Source organism: Triticum dicoccoides, chromosome 1A (genome assembly GCF_002162155.2).
Source record: "Triticum dicoccoides isolate Atlit2015 ecotype Zavitan chromosome 1A, WEW_v2.0, whole genome shotgun sequence".
NCBI lineage: Eukaryota > Viridiplantae > Streptophyta > Magnoliopsida > Poales > Poaceae > Triticum > Triticum dicoccoides.
In genome coordinates this window covers 72,178,324-72,196,310 of record NC_041380.1, presented here as the reverse complement: position 1 = coordinate 72,196,310, position 17,987 = coordinate 72,178,324, and the positions used below count along the sequence as shown (strand labels likewise).

At 46.1% G+C, this 17,987-nt stretch overlaps 2 protein-coding genes across 3 annotated transcripts; one reads left to right on the top strand and one right to left on the bottom strand.

Annotated features, from left to right (window-relative positions):
- Nucleotides 1-10,463: 10,463 nt before the first annotated feature.
- On the top strand, nucleotides 10,464-14,892 carry LOC119363901 (putative RNA polymerase II subunit B1 CTD phosphatase RPAP2 homolog). 2 transcript variants are annotated; one of them, XR_005174514.1, is made up of 6 exons: nucleotides 10,464-11,155; nucleotides 11,895-12,779; nucleotides 12,868-13,076; nucleotides 13,159-13,422; nucleotides 13,531-13,608; nucleotides 14,007-14,121. XR_005174514.1 is itself a non-coding variant. In XM_037629272.1 (6 exons), the coding sequence occupies exons 1-6, from the start codon at nucleotides 10,549-10,551 to the stop codon at nucleotides 14,346-14,348; spliced, it is 2,220 nt and encodes a 739-aa protein (XP_037485169.1). In that variant the 5' UTR covers nucleotides 10,467-10,548; the 3' UTR covers nucleotides 14,349-14,892. The 2 variants fall into 2 exon arrangements, 1 of the variants encoding a protein (XP_037485169.1); XM_037629272.1 differs by lacking the exon at nucleotides 13,531-13,608 and adding an exon at nucleotides 14,250-14,892 and having other exon boundaries at nucleotides 10,467-11,155; nucleotides 14,007-14,162.
- Nucleotides 14,893-15,419: 527 nt separating this feature from the next.
- On the bottom strand, nucleotides 15,420-17,981 carry LOC119363913 (probable protein phosphatase 2C 47). Its single transcript, XM_037629284.1, has 4 exons — nucleotides 17,661-17,981; nucleotides 16,800-16,991; nucleotides 16,399-16,634; nucleotides 15,420-16,297 (listed from the first exon to the last, which is right to left on the bottom strand). The coding sequence occupies exons 1-4, from the start codon at nucleotides 17,811-17,813 to the stop codon at nucleotides 15,724-15,726; spliced, it is 1,155 nt and encodes a 384-aa protein (XP_037485181.1). The 5' UTR covers nucleotides 17,814-17,981; the 3' UTR covers nucleotides 15,420-15,723.
- Nucleotides 17,982-17,987: the final 6 nt, after the last annotated feature.

Genomic DNA, 17,987 nt, shown 5'->3' with positions numbered 1-17,987 from the left:
CATGCTTTCCAAATTTTACCGATGGTTCGTTGAAGATCTTCCCAAGTTTGCGCCATATATATCTTAATCCTTTCTACGAGAATAAGTAGTATGCCAAATCTGTTGCATGTTATCAACTAAATTGGTGAAGGATACGCATAACATAATTCTTATTCTTGTTTCATCCAAGTGATAAATCCTTTCCTTCGGAGTTTGTTCATGATGAATAAATTCTTGATTTTCTTTTGTTCATTTTTTTCTTTCTTGAAGTTCCAAGCTCTAATTATCAAGGAGATCCATCTAAATCATTACAAGGTTTCACCTTGTGTTTCCAACTTCTCTTTCCTTTCGTGTGATCATCCTTTTGTTACCAGAATTCTTCATGAAGGCTCTACATGGAGGTTCATCAAGGATTTATTCCTTCTCAAAGTGTTCATCAAGATTCTTTTCAAAGGAGCTCAAGTATTCTTCATCTTGCAATCAGTAGTGCAATTCTTTCTACCGTATCATTGGAGGTCGTATTATGTCATTCTTGATAATTTGAGTTCATGTTTCATGATTCACACATTGTTAATAATGAGGTATTTTAAATCCATCAACCTCTTCGTTGGAGGTATCTTGTGTCATGTTTCACCTAAAGCCTTCCCTAAGGATTGTTGTTATTTATGGTGCTCATAATTGAACCAAGTTCTTCATCTATCCTCCCGGTGAAATAAGTTTCTCCTCTTCTTGTTCATATCAATCCAATCTATTGTTTTCCGTTAGTGGCAGAATTTCAGCTCATAATTTTGAGATGTCTTCCATAAGCCCACATCAAGCTTATCCTTTCGCTGTTGATAATCCAACAACTCCATTCGAGAATATGTTGTAAGCGTGCTCTCCCAAGATTTTGTTTCCTCGTTCATTCCATTTCATTCTTCCTTTTGTTCCGGAGGCATTGTGATGTTGCTCTCTTCAACCCATCCTCTTGTTTTGTCAGGATCGTGTTCTCTTCTTGGCTTATCCATTTAACCTGAGTGTTGTGCCCTCTGCTCAAGTTCTTTCATCTGATCAAGCCTTTCATCTCTTTTCAACCGGAGTGCTACCCAAATCGGTTCTTTCAACTTCGTTCATCTCGGTTGTATCCTTTTCTCGAAATGGCTTAACCTCTCAAGGTTCTTGGTTTCACTCGTTTGTCAAAGAAGCAACTTAGTTTTACCTTTTCTCTTCCTCTTCCATTTTCCCTCCGGTGCCATCCTAGATCTCGGGACGAGATCCTCTTGTAGTGGTGGAGTGTTGTGACGCCCCGAGACCGATGCGCCAGGTGTCTTCCAGTTATTCGTTGTTGTTGCCATGTCATTCGCTTGCGTGTTGCATCTTGTCATGTCATCATATGCATTGCATCATCATATTTTTAAAACTTGCATCCGTCCCGGCCTCCTCGTTCCTTCCGTTGTCCGTTCTGAGTCCAGACACCCTTGCACGCGCCCGCGGCACGTCCGAAATATTATTTTATAAGTGGCTGGAAAATGTTCTCGGAATGGGTTGAAAGTTGGCGTGCGGTGTTGTTATGTTGCCAGTAGGCCGCCTGCCAAATTTCATCGCATTCAGAGTTCGTTTGACGCCCCAACGGATAACTATAGCGTCAATATAGTCGGTCAAACCGTCGGACGTTTTCGGTCTCCGGAAACAGTCGTCGGGCTTCTCTCTCTTCTCTTCTCTCAACTCGAGCCCTTCTGCGCAGCCCACAAGTTCCAACTGACCCCTCGTGTGCGTGTCCGAAACTTCCCCGGACCCGACCCGGATAGTTGTCACCGTTGGGTCCGGATCATCCCCAAACGTCTATAAAACATCTCCGTTTTGTTAATTGGGCTCCCTACCTATTTTCTCGGACCGAGCATATTTTTGTGAGTCCAATTAAATTACCCGCATGTTCAAATTCGTTCCCTAAATCCCTCTTCTTCTTTTTCTTCTCTCTATTTTCTTTCTTTCTTTCTTTCTTGTCTCCCTCTTTCTTCTAAGGAGTGTAAGTGAGAGAGTTAAGAGAGCAGAGCCCAGCGGTTAGGCGGCCTGCTTCCCCGTGGCCCATTTGGCCAAGGCCTCCCATGCCAGCCCACCTATACTTCTAACCCTAGCCCGATCTCTTCCTCACTTGTCTCTCTCTCCCTCCCGTAGCGCCGCCAGGAGCCTCGTTCCCCATCTCCCTCCAGCGCTCTGCTCATCCCGACCCCCCTCGCTCTTCCTCCCCTCGTCCCCCTTTCCTCCCTTCCACCTCGAGCCAGGGAAGAAGCCCCGCACCCAATCTCCTCCAGCACAGCCGGCGATGACCGAGCCTTCCCCCGGCGCATCCCTGCTCCTCCCTCGCGCCGATCCCCATGGCTCGCCCCACTGCCAGTGCCGCCGCCCTCCTTCCTCGCGCCCTCGCCTCCTTCTTCCTCCGTTCGGGCCAACGCCGCCGCCAGATCAGGCTGTTCTTCGTCGGGTCCTCCCCTGCCGCTGGACCGGCCCTACAGGAGCTCCTTGCCCCGCGCCTGTCACCTGCTCCGCCTCCTCGTCGCTCCTCTCGGCCTCCCGTGGGTGCTCTGTTGTCGTCGCCTTGCTGCACGGCATTTGGCCCTGCCCCTGTCGAGTTGCCGGAGCGGCAGTCGCCTGAGCTCTCCCTTGAGTGCGCCTCGCTCCATCGCTTCTTCTGGCCGAGACTTCATCTTCCTCAGTTGCACTGTGTGAGACCGTGACAGCCACATGGTGGCCACCTCTACAGCCTCATGTTGCTATTTTGTGCGCCTTCACTGTCGGTTGCCGTTGACGCAAGACCAACAGCCTCACCGCCGTTCGCCTACACGCCCGAACCCCGAAGATCCCATGGGACGCCAAGTACAACGATGATCCGTGAAGACCCTAGTTACACCAAGTTCGTCTCCCGCCGTCTCCTAAATCGCCAAGCACCACGACGATACGAGAAGAACTACCGTCGACATGCATTGTACCAAGTACCCCTTCGTTTTGTCGAGACCGGCAAGCCCGAAACCCCAAGTACCACGACAACTCCGAAGGGATTCAAATCCATCAAGTTCCTCGCCGTGACCTCGAACATCTACAGAATGTGCATGACTACAAAATGTGTATCACTACCGTTGTCGAAGACCCGTGTAACGGAACCGTCAAGTTCGACTACCGTCGCGTGAACAAACTACTTCCTCTACCATTGCCGAGTACCACTACTTCCCACGACGATCGTGAACGACTACACCGCTTGACCCCGAACACCTACAGAGTGTGAACATCTATGAAGCGAGAACGACTACTTCCACTACCGCCGTCGCGAAAACGCCTACTTCCCTCTATGGACTTGATCCGTTTCGATAATGCTCGCTTCAAAAGTATAACCCCGAGACGATGCCCGTGAACGAATGCATGTGATGTTTGAAATGCTCGCGTTTGCACCGTGCCCGACGTGTTTCTTGCATGTTCCCCGTTGCCATGCCATCGTCCCGTGGGAACCCGGTAGTCGGGAGCACCCCACCATCTTGCTCAACTCGCTCACGCCCTATCTTTTTCACTGGCACCTCAATCGAGTTACCGAAACCGATATGTTGCCGTGGCATCATTTTTGGATTTGTCGTCGTGGCACCCTTTCTTTCCACCATGGTGATAAATGCTTCATAATGCTCTTGTCAACTTTTAATAAAAAATGCATAAACTTGTTCATGTCATCCGCATCATGATAACAACAATTAAAATGTTTAAAATTGTTGTTTGCATTAAATTGCTAAATGCATATGGGGATTTATCGGAAGTGTTGTTCGTTGTTTCCGGCCTCATTTAACCTTGCCTAAATGTTTAGTTTACTTATGCTTCACCTCTTGTCATGTTAAGAACATTTAATATTGTTGAGTATATAAACAGGAGAGAACAAAATAAGTCATGTGGTGTTTCGTCAATATGCAACCCGTTGCATATTGAGCTCCACTTAATTTGTAGTTTTGTTTGTGCACTTTTGCCATGCCATGCATATTTAAACCGGACATGCATCATACTTGGTTGTGCATCATGCCATGTTGATGTGATGGTTGTTTACTATGTTGTGTGCTTCTTTCCGGTGTTGCTTCTTTGAGTTGGTTCCGATAATGTCGTTTTTGTGAGGACCCGTTCGACTACGTCCGTTTGTCTTCTTCATGGACTCGTTCTTCTTCCTTGCGGGATTTCAGGCAAGATGACCATACCCTCAAAATCACTTCTATCTTTGCTTGCTAGATGCTCGCTCTTTTGCTATGCCTATGCTGCGATACCTACCACTTGCTTATCATGCCTCCCATATTGTTAAGCCAAGTCTCTAACCCACCTTGTCCTAGCAAACCGTTGTTTGGCTATGTTACCGCTTTGCTCATCCCCTCTTATAGCGTTGTTAGTTGCAGGTGAAGATTGGAGTTTGTTCCATGTTGGAACATGGATATTTTGTTGGGATATCACAATATCTCTTATTTAATTAATGCATCTATATACTTGGTAAAGGGTGGAAGGCTCGGCCTTATGCCTGGTGTTTTGTTCCACTCTTGCCGCCCTAGTTTCCGTCATATCGGTGTTATGTTCCCGGATTTGCGTTCCTTACACGGTTGGGTTATAATGGGAACCCCTTGACAGTTCGCTTTGAATAAAACTCCTCCAGGAAGGCCCAACCTTGGTTTTATCATTTGCCTCACCACTACCTACTTTTCCCTTGGGAGTCGCGCTCCCGAGGGTCATCATTATTTTAACCCCCTTGGGCCAGTGCTCCTCTGAGTATTGGTTCAACCTGCCAGCCGCCGGTGGCCACCAGGGGCAACTCTGGGTTGGCCTACCGGAAGTTTGGACAATCCGGTGTGCTCTGAGAACGAGATATGTGCAGCTCCTATCGGGATTTGTCGGCACACTCGGGCGGCTTTGCTGGACTTGTTTTACCATTGTCGAGGATGTCTTGTAACTAGGATGCCGAGTCTGATCGGATTGTCTTGGGAGAAGGAATATCCTTCGTTAACCGTGAGAGCTTGTGATGGGCTAAGTTGGGACACCCCTGCAGGGTTTTGAACTTTCGAAAGCCGTGCCCGCGGTTATGGGCAGATGGGAATTTGTTAATGTCTGGTTGTAGAAAACCTGAAACTTAACTTAACTAAAATGCACCAACCGCGTGTGTTATCGTGATGGTCTCTTCTCGGCGGAGTCCGGGAAGTGAACACGGTGTTGGAGTTATACTTGACGTAGGTTGCTCTAGGATCACTTCTTGATCATAGATTCTCGACCGTGCTTTTACCTTCTCTTCTCGCTCTCATTTGCGTATGTTAACCACCAAATATGCTAGTCGCTTGCTGCAGCTCCACCTCATATCCTTTACCCTTTCTATAAGCTTAAATAGTCTTGATCGCGAGGGTGTGAGATTGTTGAGTCCCCGTGACTCACAGATTATTTCCAAAACCAGTTTGCAGGTGCCGATGTTATCGTGCAGGTGACAGAAACGAGCTCAAGGAGGAGCTCGATGAAGACCTTGTTCGTAGTGTTGTTTTGTTTCCGTTGATCAGTAGTGGAGCCCAGTCAGGGCGACCGGGGATCTGTTGCATTAGGGGTGGTCTTCTTTTATTTGGTTCTGTAGTCGGACCTTGATTGTATTCTGGATGATGTAATGCTATATTCATGTATTGTGTGAAGTGGTGATTGTAAGCCAACTCTTTATCCCTTTCTTATTCAGTACATGGGATGTGTAAAGATTACCCCTCTTGTGACATGCCTACTATGCGGTTATGCCTCTAAGTCGTGCTCCGACACTTGGGAGATATAGCCGCATCGTAGGCGTTACATGGCACTGGATGCACTTGCACTAATCAAATCATACTTTTATGTATCGGTATTTTATGTACTATTTTAGTGCTACAATATCACATGTCAACGCTTCTTTTTTTCATCAGATTGGGTGAGAAGGTGCACGGGATTGATATATTTTTATAGGTCGGTTGCTCCTGGTTGATTTTAAAATCATTAATCCTATTAGAATCATGAATCAAATCCAAATTTGAATAGCTCAATCAAATGAAAAAGCTTTAAAATTAAGGAGCATACAGAATTATGAGAGAGCTTCTTAAGAAATTATTAACGTGGTTAAAGTTCGATGACCGATTTTAAATTGAAGACCTGAATTAATTGTGAGATCTTAAAAATTAGGAAGCGTAGTGTATTACATATTGTAGTCGCCACCAATTTAAGTGGACAAGCAATTTGTTTGTTGGTGCACTCTGCCAACGATAGAATATTCTGCAAGGTCTCGTGCCACTCATTTTGTAAGGGACCTCGTGTCAAATGGGGATCCACTAAGTCGGCCTTCTTTTCTTTTATCCTTTATCATTTATCCTTGTCCATTTTTACCTTTTTTGTCTTAAAATAACTTATTTAAGTTTGACCAACTTTATATATGATATGCTAGTATATTTCATAGACTTTTGTGAGCCTAAATTGGTGTTGGTCAAACTTAAACAAGCTTGATTTAAAACAAACCCATAACTTCAATTATTTTTAACACGGGTAGTATTCTTCATCAGTAATATTGGATCCTATGATGTGTGTGAGCTTCGATTAGACGCTCTCTGCGTCAAAATGACAGAGAAGCACAAAAAGGCTGCAGTAATGGGTAGGCCCAATTGCCGGTACCGAGTGCTGCTCTCATTAGTTTATTCCAACGCATTTTTCTATCTTTCTTTTTCAAATTTCCCTGTTGGTTGTGTTTCAGTCATTTCTTTCACATGAACCAAGAATTTTTTTTCTTGAATGTTCATGATTTTCTTAAAAAAGTTCGCGGATGAACAAGAGTGTTCTCGAATTTCAAAAAATGTCCATGATTTTTTAAGAATTTCATGAATGTAGAAACGTTCTCGAATTTCAAAAATTTTTGTCGTATTTTTAAAAATGTTCCTGATCTTAAAATGTATTCATGAATTTAAAAAATGTTCATAAATTAATGTTGTTGTATTTTTAGAAATGTTCACATATATTAAAAAATGTTCATAAATTAGGAAAAAGATGAAAGAAAGAAAATCAGGAAAAAGGAACCAAATAGTGGGAAAAAATCGAAGGAAAACATAATGGAAACCGAATAACCAAAAGAACATTCAAGAAAAATGATCCGAAGAAAAAATGAGAAAGAGGAAAAGCAACGGAAGAATTTTGGGCACAAGGATAGGTCCAGTCTATGGCCACCCTGCACACAAAGCGATGAATTTTACATGGTGCGTAGAGAAATCCCATTTGATGCTCTCTACCCCAATTGTCAGTATTCGTTTTTTTTTTTGTTTTCATTCCTTTAAGTTGCAAACATTTTCAAAAAAAAAATAAAATGTTTCAAAAAATTGAACATTGTTTGATCCATGAACGTTTTAAAATTTGTGGAGATTTTTTTCACATTTATAAATTTGTAAAATTAGTTCTTTAAAACATTTTATGAATATTTCTAAAAGTGCACACACAATTTTAAAGTTCGACAACTTTTATTCATAATATAGTTTTAAAACTTTTGTGAACGTTCTGGATCAAAAAAATATAACAAATTTTCTGATTATTTGTGAAATTATTTTAAAATTAAATTAAATTTTTGTGAACGTTCTGTATTCCTACATTTGAACAAATTTTTATTTTGTGAACTTCTTTTAAAATTAAATTACTTATTTAACTTTTGGGAATATTTGTTTATATTGTTGCATCCGTTTTCTTGGAGAAGACCGTCCAGAAAATTCAAAGAAGGAAAGAAAAATCAAACCGTTAACTATCCGAGGCATGAATTGTGTTGACCCACTCGCATGGAGTGGGCACTATCTGAACGCATGGGCATCTGCACCCACTTTTAAAAAAACTGCATTTTAAGCATGTTTTGAAATGTTAAAAAAATAACAGAAAATTGTATCCATACATGTTCGCAAATTTGTGTGCACACAGCATAAAGTTTTGTGAAAAAATGTTTTTCTGGTTTGCCTTCGTAAAAAGACAAATTTCAGTGCTTCTAAATAGCGTTTCACGACACAATTTTTTGTCTTTTTTGCACAGGGCTCAAAAAAAAGTTATTTTTTCGTAAAACTTTATGCATGCACATAGAACATGAAGATGTATCCGCGCAAACTTTTTTAGATTTTTTTGGCATTTAGAAATGTGTTTTTTAAAGTGAGTTCATATGTACCCGGGTTCATCTATGCACTTCCCCACTCGCATGCACCTTGTGTGTTCCCCTCCAAAATTTTGACAATAGCTTGTAGATTTAAAAAAATTCATTAATATTGAATTCGTTCATCTTTTTCAATAATTTTCACAATTTCTAAACAAAACTCTTAAATTTAAAAAATGTACATTTTTTAAAGTAAGCAAACACTCATGTTTTTTTGGAATACAAAAATCTGATTGAAAATCACTAAAGTAGGGAAAATATCCGCTAGATTATCAAAGTAATAGAAAGAAAATGGGTTTGTCTAGGGCACATCTAGATATGCTTTAGTTATTGCACATCTAAGTGACTCAATCAAACTAAAAAGAAAAAAGAAAAAAAAGACTAATAAAAATGCTTGCACGAATCTTCACATGGACTCAATGGCATAGGACTTAAATGTGCAATACTTAGGGCACATCTAGATGTGCGTTAGCAAAACCGAAAGAAAATCACCCATATGCTAATTCCACTTGCTACAGCCCTAGTGTCACTGCGCCGATGAACCGACCCAGTTGTGACGCAGTGTGCATTTTCCCTCAAGTTTAATGCAACAAGTCGTCAAATAGGAGATATCGCAATAAACATCAAATAGGTCCCTGGCGTGTAGTCCTTGTTTTTGATAAAAAGATATTCATACTAGCAACCATTACAAGTACAATGCTTTGAATACAGAATTTAGGAAACTACGAAATAGCTACTATAATTAAGAATTACAATGAAACCTTTTGGAGTCATCTTCTCCGTAATACCAAACTATCATTCTATGCAACACGAAATATTACCAAGACTTCAAAACTGCCAATGGATTGAAGCAACGATGATGTTGCTTGTTTGCCCGCACGAACTTTACAACTAATAAAGGTTTCTAAAAAATATAAAGGCCTTTGAAAGCCCCTGGAGTTGCCCTTCCAAAAAGATGAAAAACTTTTAAGCTGTGAATGTGCATGGAACGATTCTCTAGGAGTGCAGGCCATTGAACAGATCGTCATCATAATATCAAAGAAAGATTTCAGCTCCACAGAGAATCAAACTAATAAAAAAAGGAAAACATTTGGGTTAATCCAGATGATTTCTTGTCTCCGTAAACCGCATCCTATGCGCACCACGTGTCCCCTGCGTGGCCACCACCACTCCATCCCAGCCTTATCTACTCGTCGTGTGTCTTCTGCATCCCTTTTCTTCTTTTCCCCTTTTCATCCTCACGCGACACTACCAGAGAAGAGCTGAAGAGGCCATCCATCCCATGGTGAGCACCACCAACAAACCTGGGAACCGAAAGTGGACGCCGTCGATGGCCTTATAATGCTACTCTGTTCCAACACCGCCCCTGTTGCAAACATAGGGCAAAGCAGCCACCCTACTACCATGGCTCGCAGGAGTCGCAACCGCTATTGATGCAAGCAGGCGAAGGTCGACACTGGCAACGCTACGACACGGTTGCAGCAAGGTCGGCGGGAGGGCATCTCTGGCCAGCACGGCTGTAAGGTTCCCGCTCGCCACTGCCACTCCACGTTGCAATCCATGTGTTTTGCAGCCGCACCATTGCCGTGACGGACCATCTCCCTCAACTCCGGCCGTCGTCACCGGCGGTGCTGCGTTGCAACGCGACTGGCGCTACCAGTGAAAGAGGCTCCGGTGAGCATGCCTGATGCTGCAGCTTTTTTGCAACAACACCACTGCTACTCTAAGGGTAGTCGTGCGGCTGGTCGGAACGGTGCGCCGGGCCATCTCCCTCAACTCCGGCGGAAGCATAGACGACGCTGCAATGGAGCTTCGTCGGACTCTGACGATGCTGCGTTGGAGCTTCGCCGGACTCTGTCGGTGCTGCGTTGGAGCTTCCCTGGGGCTGCAATGGAACTTCACCGGACTCCGTTGGTGCTGTGTTGGAGCTATAGACACGTTGCACTATGCTGCAGTGGAGCTTTGCCGGGGTTGCCAGTAGCGCTGCGTTGAAGCTGGTCTGCTGCCGTGGCGTTGGTGCATCGAATGGCCATCAACACGTTGATCTGACGGCTGGGTAGGCGGATGATTTCATAGACAAATCATCCGGCTGATTCGTATCGTGCGCCATAAAGACACACGATACACTATTTCTTTTGAGACAAAATAACACGATACACTAACATAAACTTACTAGACCGCAAACCCAAATTGCATGGGCCAATTTTCATCTTACCCGTCCACACAGCCCCCAGCCCACAACAGCACCATCCTGTGGGCCCAACTACAAGAACCGCCATACCCCGCCATCGCCCCCAAAATAGCCCAACCAAAAACACATGCGCAATAATCTGCCGTCTGCCGTCTGCTTCGACCCACGCTTGTCTCCCTCCCCAAATCTCCAAACTCTCTCTAGTCCCCACCACAACCCCCTCCCCATGGCGACGGCCGCCGCCGCCAGGCCGGCGGCGAGGACGACGGTGAACGTGGCCGGGGCCGTGTACCGCGTGCAGCTGGCCCTCCTCGACGGCGCGGCGGCCTCCAACGAGCCCCTCCTCCACGCGGCCGCCGCGGTGCTCTCCCGCGCCGACTACGACGACGTCGTCACCGAGCGCTCCATCGCCGAGGCGTGCGGCCACCCCGCGTGCACCAGCCCCCTCCCCGACCCCGCCAACCCCAAGGCGGCGCCGCGGTTCCACATCTCCCTCCGCGAGCACCGCGTCTACGACCTCGAGGAGGCCCGCAAGTTCTGCTCCGAGCGCTGCCTCGTCGCCTCCGCGGCCTTCGCGGCCTCGCTCCCGCCCGACCGCCCCTTCGGGATCCCGCCCAACAGGCTGGACGCCCTCGCCGCGCTCTTCGAGGGCAGCGGGGCCGGGCCGGGGCTAGGGTTTCGGGCGGACGGCGGGAAGAAGGAGGACGAGGGGATGAAGGTGGAGATTGTGGAGAAGGAGGCGCCTGGGCCTGGCGAGGTGACGCTGCAGGAGTGGATTGGGCCGTCGGGCGCCATTGAGGGCTATGTGCCCCGCCATCACCCCATTCAAGAAGGTGATTGTTTCATGCTGAACTCTGTTATTTACTTTGCGAATTTTTGTAGTCTAGATGTTCATTCTTGCATTTGATTATGCTGCCATTGGTTGACGGGAGGACAATAGGGTTGTTGAGAATAGCTGAGGCATTTTATTGTCTTTGGGTGCTGGGAGTTTTATGTGGATTGATCTGAATAAGCGAGATATTTTATCGTCTCAGGGTGCAGAGTTCTGTCATTCTATGTGGATGTATGGCAAGCCATTGCAATTGAAATATACGGGCTATGTGATATTAGAATGTAGAATTAGCCTCCAACCAGATGAATACATGCAATCCTGGCTATATTTTCAAATTTTGTTGTATCTACAATAAAAGTAAGTGGGAGCTTGTTGGTTATTACAACTGTCAAGGGCGTTTTTTGCGGGGCAGGTCGCTGGCAATGGGGCAAACCTGCCTTGCGACCACCTTTAGGAATTTAGAGGAAGAGGTGACTTGGAGTCGTCTTCTTTAGAAATTTCAGGTTCTTAAAAGTTGAACACAAGATATAAAATCAGTTTTTGTTAGTGGTACATCCTGTTGGTTGGTTCTATTCAATAATGTTGTAGAGACTGGTGTAATAAATGTTATAATAGTGACAGTAGTTTTACTTGCAGGCACATTACTGTACGTGAAAGGATGCTTATCTCATTCCCTTTGTTCGGCTTGTCTTAAGTTTCGAACAATTGAAGAAACAGTGAGCTTGTGTTCTGTATTTCAGGGCCAATGCCACAGGCTAAACAGGGCAAAGCTAGTAGAGCTGAGCTGTCCGGGAGTAAGAACCTGAATTCTGGGGCTGCTGTTCCTGGCAAACATAGCATGGCAGTTTCATCTTCAGTTGAAGCACAAGTGGGCTCTGAAGATATAGCTAAAAAAATTGATGACATGGTCCTTCATGAGAGCACAAAAACGAAGGAAAAAGAAGTAGATAAAGCCCTATCAAAGATTTTCCAACAGGATGAAGATACGGATATGTTATTGCCTTGCATAACTGATTCCATTGCGAAGCAACTAGAGCATGTAGTTTTGGAAGAGAGAAATGACAAGAAGAAAAAGAAATCAACTAGAGCATCACCAAGGGCATACAAGAGTAAGCCTGCAAGAAAACCCGCTGGAAGTAATCGCCATGAAGTAGGCTTTACTAGCACAATCATTATGGGGGATCCTGCTTCGGCAAAGATGGATCAAGGGCCTTTGGGTCAATATGACTTCTCAAGTTCCATCCTCATCGATAATCAGCCCTCATCATCTCAATACACAGTAAGAGATTCAATGCATACTTACACTGAACAACTACACAAAGAATTCGGTAAAGCAGTGGACCTTGAAAAAAATGGGACAAGTGACGAGAAGGTTAGTGCTGCACTAAAATCTTCACTGAAGGCTGTAGGGTCTAAGAACAGAAGTCAGTCTGTAACATGGGCAGATGATAATGGGAGCATCTTAGAAGCAAGCAAAGCATATGACATCGATTCAGATGCTAAAAATCTATCTATGGAGGACATTGACAGTTCACTAAGGCGTGAATCTGCAGAGGCTTGTGCATCAGCCCTTATTGAAGCTGCAGGAGCTATTTCTTCAGGCACATTGGAAGTGGAAGATGCAGGTGAACATATTTTCTGTAACCTTGTGATCCTTTGATATGCAATACTCTTATGTAGTTGATAAAATGACCTGAAGCTTCCTGAATACAGTTTCAAAGGCAGGGATCATCATATTGCCTGACACGCTTCACCAGAAACAGTTCGAGAATGTCCATGGCAAAGATACAATGGAAAAGGTAGTATCTGAAACAGATGGTGATGTTGTGAAGTGGCCAACAAAGACTGTGCTTCTGGACACTGACATGTTTGAAGTTGATGATTCTTGGCACGACACACCGCCAGAAGGTTTCAGTTTAACAGTAAGCATTTTTGAGAGAAAGTGGTAGTTTTGTTTCTTTTAATTCATTTTGAAATTTAGCAATGACATGCATATCTTTTCAGCTGTCTGCTTTTGCAACAATGTGGACCACAATATTTGGATGGATATCCCGGTCATCTTTAGCCTATGTATACATGCTTGATGACAGTTCTGTGGAAGAGATGTTGATTTCTAATGGGAGAGAGTATCCTGAGAAGCGAGTTTCGAAAGATAGCCAATCATCTGAAATTAAAAGAGCTTTAGCTTCTTGCATTTCTAATGCACTGCCGGTACTTGTATCAAACATGAGGATGCAAATCCCAGTTTCAAAGTTGGAGACTACTCTGGTATGAATTAATATACTCTGAGTGAGTTTATTGCCTGATTTACAGTTGGTCCAAATATATACTTTGCTACCTGGAGTCCTAAACTTACTTGCATATCAATGTTTTTAGGCTTATTACTAGCTGGAACAGAATACCAATCACTACTATCAGCAAACAACAGCCGAGTACATTTGAGAAATTACTCTGGTAGAGTTGGGATTCCATATTTCTTTATACAATATAAAATGGGTAGAATGTGCATATTTCTTTACTAGATAGAGATAAGACTAGTTGCACCTGTGTATGTCCTCATTGGCTAGTGTTTGTTTGTATCTGTCTTCTCCTATACTTGGAACCTCTGCTGCATTCTTTTCCTGGCTAACATCAACTCAGCATAAAAGAAAAGATAGGTTAGCTTGATGCTAGTATCTGATACTCCCTCCTATCCATGTTAATTGTCACTGATTTAGTACAACTACTAAATCAGCGACAATTAATATGGATCGGAGGGAGCAACTATTTTGCTCCTCACTTGCAGAGCCATTTGTTTCTGCTTGCACCATGCTTTTGGATAATCGAATGAGAGTATCTGGTTGCCACTACAGGGATACTTGATTGACACAATGTCACTTGTTGACGCACTGCCTGCTCTGAGATCAAGGCAATGGCAACTGTTGGTTCTTGTTCTGCTCGACGCACTCTCTGTGCACCAGCTTCCTGCTCTTGCTCCAGTGATCTCAGACTCAAAGCTCGTGCAGAAGGTGGCGTTTCTTTTCCGTACCTCTCTGGTATGCAAATACAAGGATGCCTATGTGTTTCTTGACTGTTTTTCCTTGTGCATACTGCAGATCCTAAACTCGGCTCAGGTTAGCAGAGAGGAGTACGACTCCATGGTCGACCTCATCCTCCCTTTCGGAAGATCCGCCGTGACGCCCATGTCAAGTTAACCCGTCCAAGAAGTGCACCATAGTGGACAGTAACAATTCTACACCGCGCGCAGGATTCGGATATGTATGTCCACTCAGCAGAGTAGATAGAAGTCGTCCCGTATCAGCATCAGCGGCATGACATGCGACTCAAATACCGCCACAGTGACAGCCCCCATCGGCTTGCTATCTACTAGAACATCACAAATCTTGCTGCTTTACCATTGCTTGTTGTGTGTTCCTCTCGCGTTGCTGTCAGCTCTCGTGGATTTCACCTTTAGCCCGGAGGGGAGAGAGCAAAAGATAACTGCCACGAGAGCTATGGCCAGCAGCATCACATCGTAGTGTATCATATCACCACGGGCTTGCGTTCTCGCTCGTCGTAGTGCGTCTGTAGCTGTAGCTGTTGTTACCTGTAACCATTTGACTCTTGTGGGTAGGCGGCCTGGCCCATCCGTGTGTCACCTGACTGGCCGAGCGCTGGGGCAGGCCAGTGACTGGTCGATGCCGACGGCGGACCGCCGTCGCTGTATGGCTCAATACAACATTTGTGCATTGCCTATCACCTTCCCTTCCGTGGTCAAATGCAGCGGCTCTTTCTTCTAGCTCTCGTTTTCTGGACTTTGCAGCTGTGTATGCGTGGGTGGTGCAGGTGCATTGAACCCACCTGCTATCGCTGCAGCTGATTTTTAGGTGTCTCATCAGATTTATGAAAGACAGGCTTCGGAAAGGTAGTAGAATTCTTCTTGACGACTAGGGGTTGTGTTAGGGGAAAAAAAGGGAGCTGTGGGTTGGGTGAGTGAGGGGGCGTGTCTGGTGGTGCTGGTGCCAGCCATTCCACCACCATGGCTAACTTGCCGGCGCGGATCGAGATAGTGGTATGTTCTGCTAAATTTACCTCTACCGCTAAGTCTTGTCTTGCTTCATTCACTCACCACGGCACCTGCTACTCTATGATCTCTAGTTGATGATGAAGCATCGATCCTAATTTTTCACGAAGAGTTATTTTATTTTTTTCTCTTCCTCTTTTTTGGTGAAAATGACTAATTTTATATCTCTACTCATACGTGGCAAGTGGCAACGGACGCCCCGTTAAACAACACTCACACTTCTCTGAATCGAGTTGACCAGAGCAGGTCCATCCGTGGAGGCAACGGATGTACAACAGCAATGGCGTGAGCAATAACAGCAACGGCAAGAGAAAAAGCACAGGAAACAATGGGAGAATGCCCTACAAAAACTGCCGGGCTAGCGCCTGAAAAAATGGTAGTAGGAACTAAAAGGGAAGTGGCAGTTACGATTCCTCGACCGATGTCAGCATATTTACAGCGTGGGAACGAACCGACCAGCAGCACTAGGTAGGGAGCAGGAGCAGAGCAGGCATCTCAAGCTAGAGCTAGCGGTCAGTCTCCAGCCAGCTCCTCAGGTTGCACAGGGCCTCCGCCGACAGGCCCTTGCAGCTCCGCGGCCTCGCCGCCGCAGCAGCGGGGGGCGGCGGCGGCGACCCGAGCTCCGACCCGAAGCACACCACGATGACGGTGAGGTTGTCGGCCGTCTCGAGCCGCTTGGCCTCCATGACGAGCTCCCGCGCGCACCGCTCGGGGTCGTCGTGCTGCCGCAGGCCGCGCCGGACCACGCTCACTGCGTGCTGGCTCGTCATCACGTCCCAGATCCCGTCGCACCCCATGATGAGGAACTCGTCGTCCTCGCTCAGCGTCGCCTGCTGGAACTCGGGCTCCGCGATGAGGGGCGACGTGGAGCAGTCGGGCACCTTCATGTCCCAGTCGCCCAGGGCACGCGTCACCGAGAGCACACCGTTGAGGTACCCGTCCTCGATGTACCCGCCGGAGGCGGCCACCCTCTCGCACTCCTCGGCGTAGTTCGCCCTGTGGTCTCGAGACATCTCCATCGCTATGCCTCTCCGGCAGAGCACCGCTCGGCAGTCGCCGGTGTTCGCAACCAACAGTTGCCTGCAAGTCAGGTCAGACACTCGACTGAGCATGCACGCTGAAGCAAGAAAATTGAGATCAGTTCTACATACTGAGGCTGCTTCTAGTGAAGCACATCTTACCTCCCAAAGACTAATGCTGCGAGTGCCGTAGTTCCGGAGGAGCGGCTGATATCTAAATTGTCAGCCAGGGCAAGATCGGCTTGCAAGAACGCGCTCCGAATACATTCCTCGACGGACTGAAGGTATATATCATCCACTTGCAATGCTTGTGGGAACTCTCTATCCTCAAACAGGAACCTCATGGCATGCCTTTTCATGTAGGCTGCAGCATCCGGACCCCCATGGCCATCAAAGACCTACATACAAGCAGAGGAAACAAGATGATCCATTTAGGCACAGTTGCTGTGGAGAAATGCAGCAATCAAATACTCCCTCCGTAAAGAAATATAAGAGCGTTTGGATCACTACAGCTCTTATATTTCTTTGCGGAGGGAGTACACAATAATCACTTACTGACTTACCCCATAGAAGGCGCTAGGTAGAGGGCACACCAACAGCGAGCCAAGATGAGCTGAAAGATCATCTATCCGGATGTGTTCATCTTCCATGTACCTCCTAGGTCCGATATCAGCAAAGCTTCCAGACCGAATATTGGGTACAAACTGTAGTGTCTCAGCGGACACGCTCGTCGCACCATCGGTGTTCGCCAATCCCTATACCAAACGTGAAACGTTACCACCATGTTTCTTGGATTCGAAACAAATACAATCAAGATAAGCTTTTCTCCATAGTCTACTAAACTGACATGATTAAAAGCCCGGACTACTTGTGTACCAAAATGGTCTAAATCGTTTCGTCGTCAGATGACACATATTTGCAGCACAAACCTGATATTGTCTGACTTGATTGAGAAGAAACAGCACTTTGCAAAAGCACATATGCTACTACGATTCAACAACTCTACACACTACACAAATGGCTCCAATAATTAGAGCACCCACCTTCTCTGTGGCCTACAACCACCACCACACCACCCTAGAACCAGAACCCTCTAAAAGGGAGCTACTTTTTCTATGAAAGGGTGTCAGACGTTTGCATCCACAAGCAGATAACCATTCCCTGTACTAAGAGGAAGAGAGATCAAACTTCCCTAACCAGTATAAGCAAGCTTCAAGAATAGTATGGCCATAATAATTCATTCACAACAATACATGGAATTTTGAGCTGACTGCTTCCACAAATCTGTTCTAAAAATCAGACAAGAAAGCCTACAGCAGCTACAGCTGATCCGTTGATAAAATTCCCCGATCTCTTTGGGGATATACGGTCTCAGGACGAGCATAGGAGTAAAGAGAGGGAGGAGTCTTAGCGGCGGGACTCACCATGCGAGGCAGCTCGACGGCGACCTCCACCTCCACCTCCACCTCCGGCACGGCGACCGCCGACATCCCGGCCCCCTTGGCGACGCACCGGCGGTACTGCACCTCCAGAACCGGCGCGGGCTGCTGATGCATCACCTCCGCCTCGGCCACCATCTCCGCAGACCCCGACACGCCGTCTCTCCGGCCAGCGACCAGAAGGGAAAGAAAGGGGAAATCTTCCAACTAAGACAACCGCTCGATCCGTGCCGACGAGGGGAGCGAGAAGAGTCTCCGGAGGATGTCGCCTTCCCAGCGATCTCGGTGGATTCTAGGACACGGTTTCTTGAT

Coding starts and splice junctions, on each gene's coding strand:
- LOC119363913 (XM_037629284.1), bottom strand. CDS start 17,813: ATGGTGGCCGAGGCGGAGGTGATGCATCAGCAGCCCGCGCCGGTTCTG. Junction 16,635..16,799: donor TACCTAGCGCCTTCTATGGG/GTAAGTCAGTAA, acceptor GCTTGTATGTAG/GTCTTTGATGGCCATGGGGG. Junction 16,298..16,398: donor GCAGCATTAGTCTTTGGGAG/GTAAGATGTGCT, acceptor CCTGACTTGCAG/GCAACTGTTGGTTGCGAACA.
- LOC119363901 (XM_037629272.1), top strand. CDS start 10,549: ATGGCGACGGCCGCCGCCGCCAGGCCGGCGGCGAGGACGACGGTGAAC. Junction 13,077..13,158: donor CAGAAGGTTTCAGTTTAACA/GTAAGCATTTTT, acceptor ATATCTTTTCAG/CTGTCTGCTTTTGCAACAAT. Junction 13,423..14,006: donor CAAAGTTGGAGACTACTCTG/GTATGAATTAAT, acceptor TTGCCACTACAG/GGATACTTGATTGACACAAT.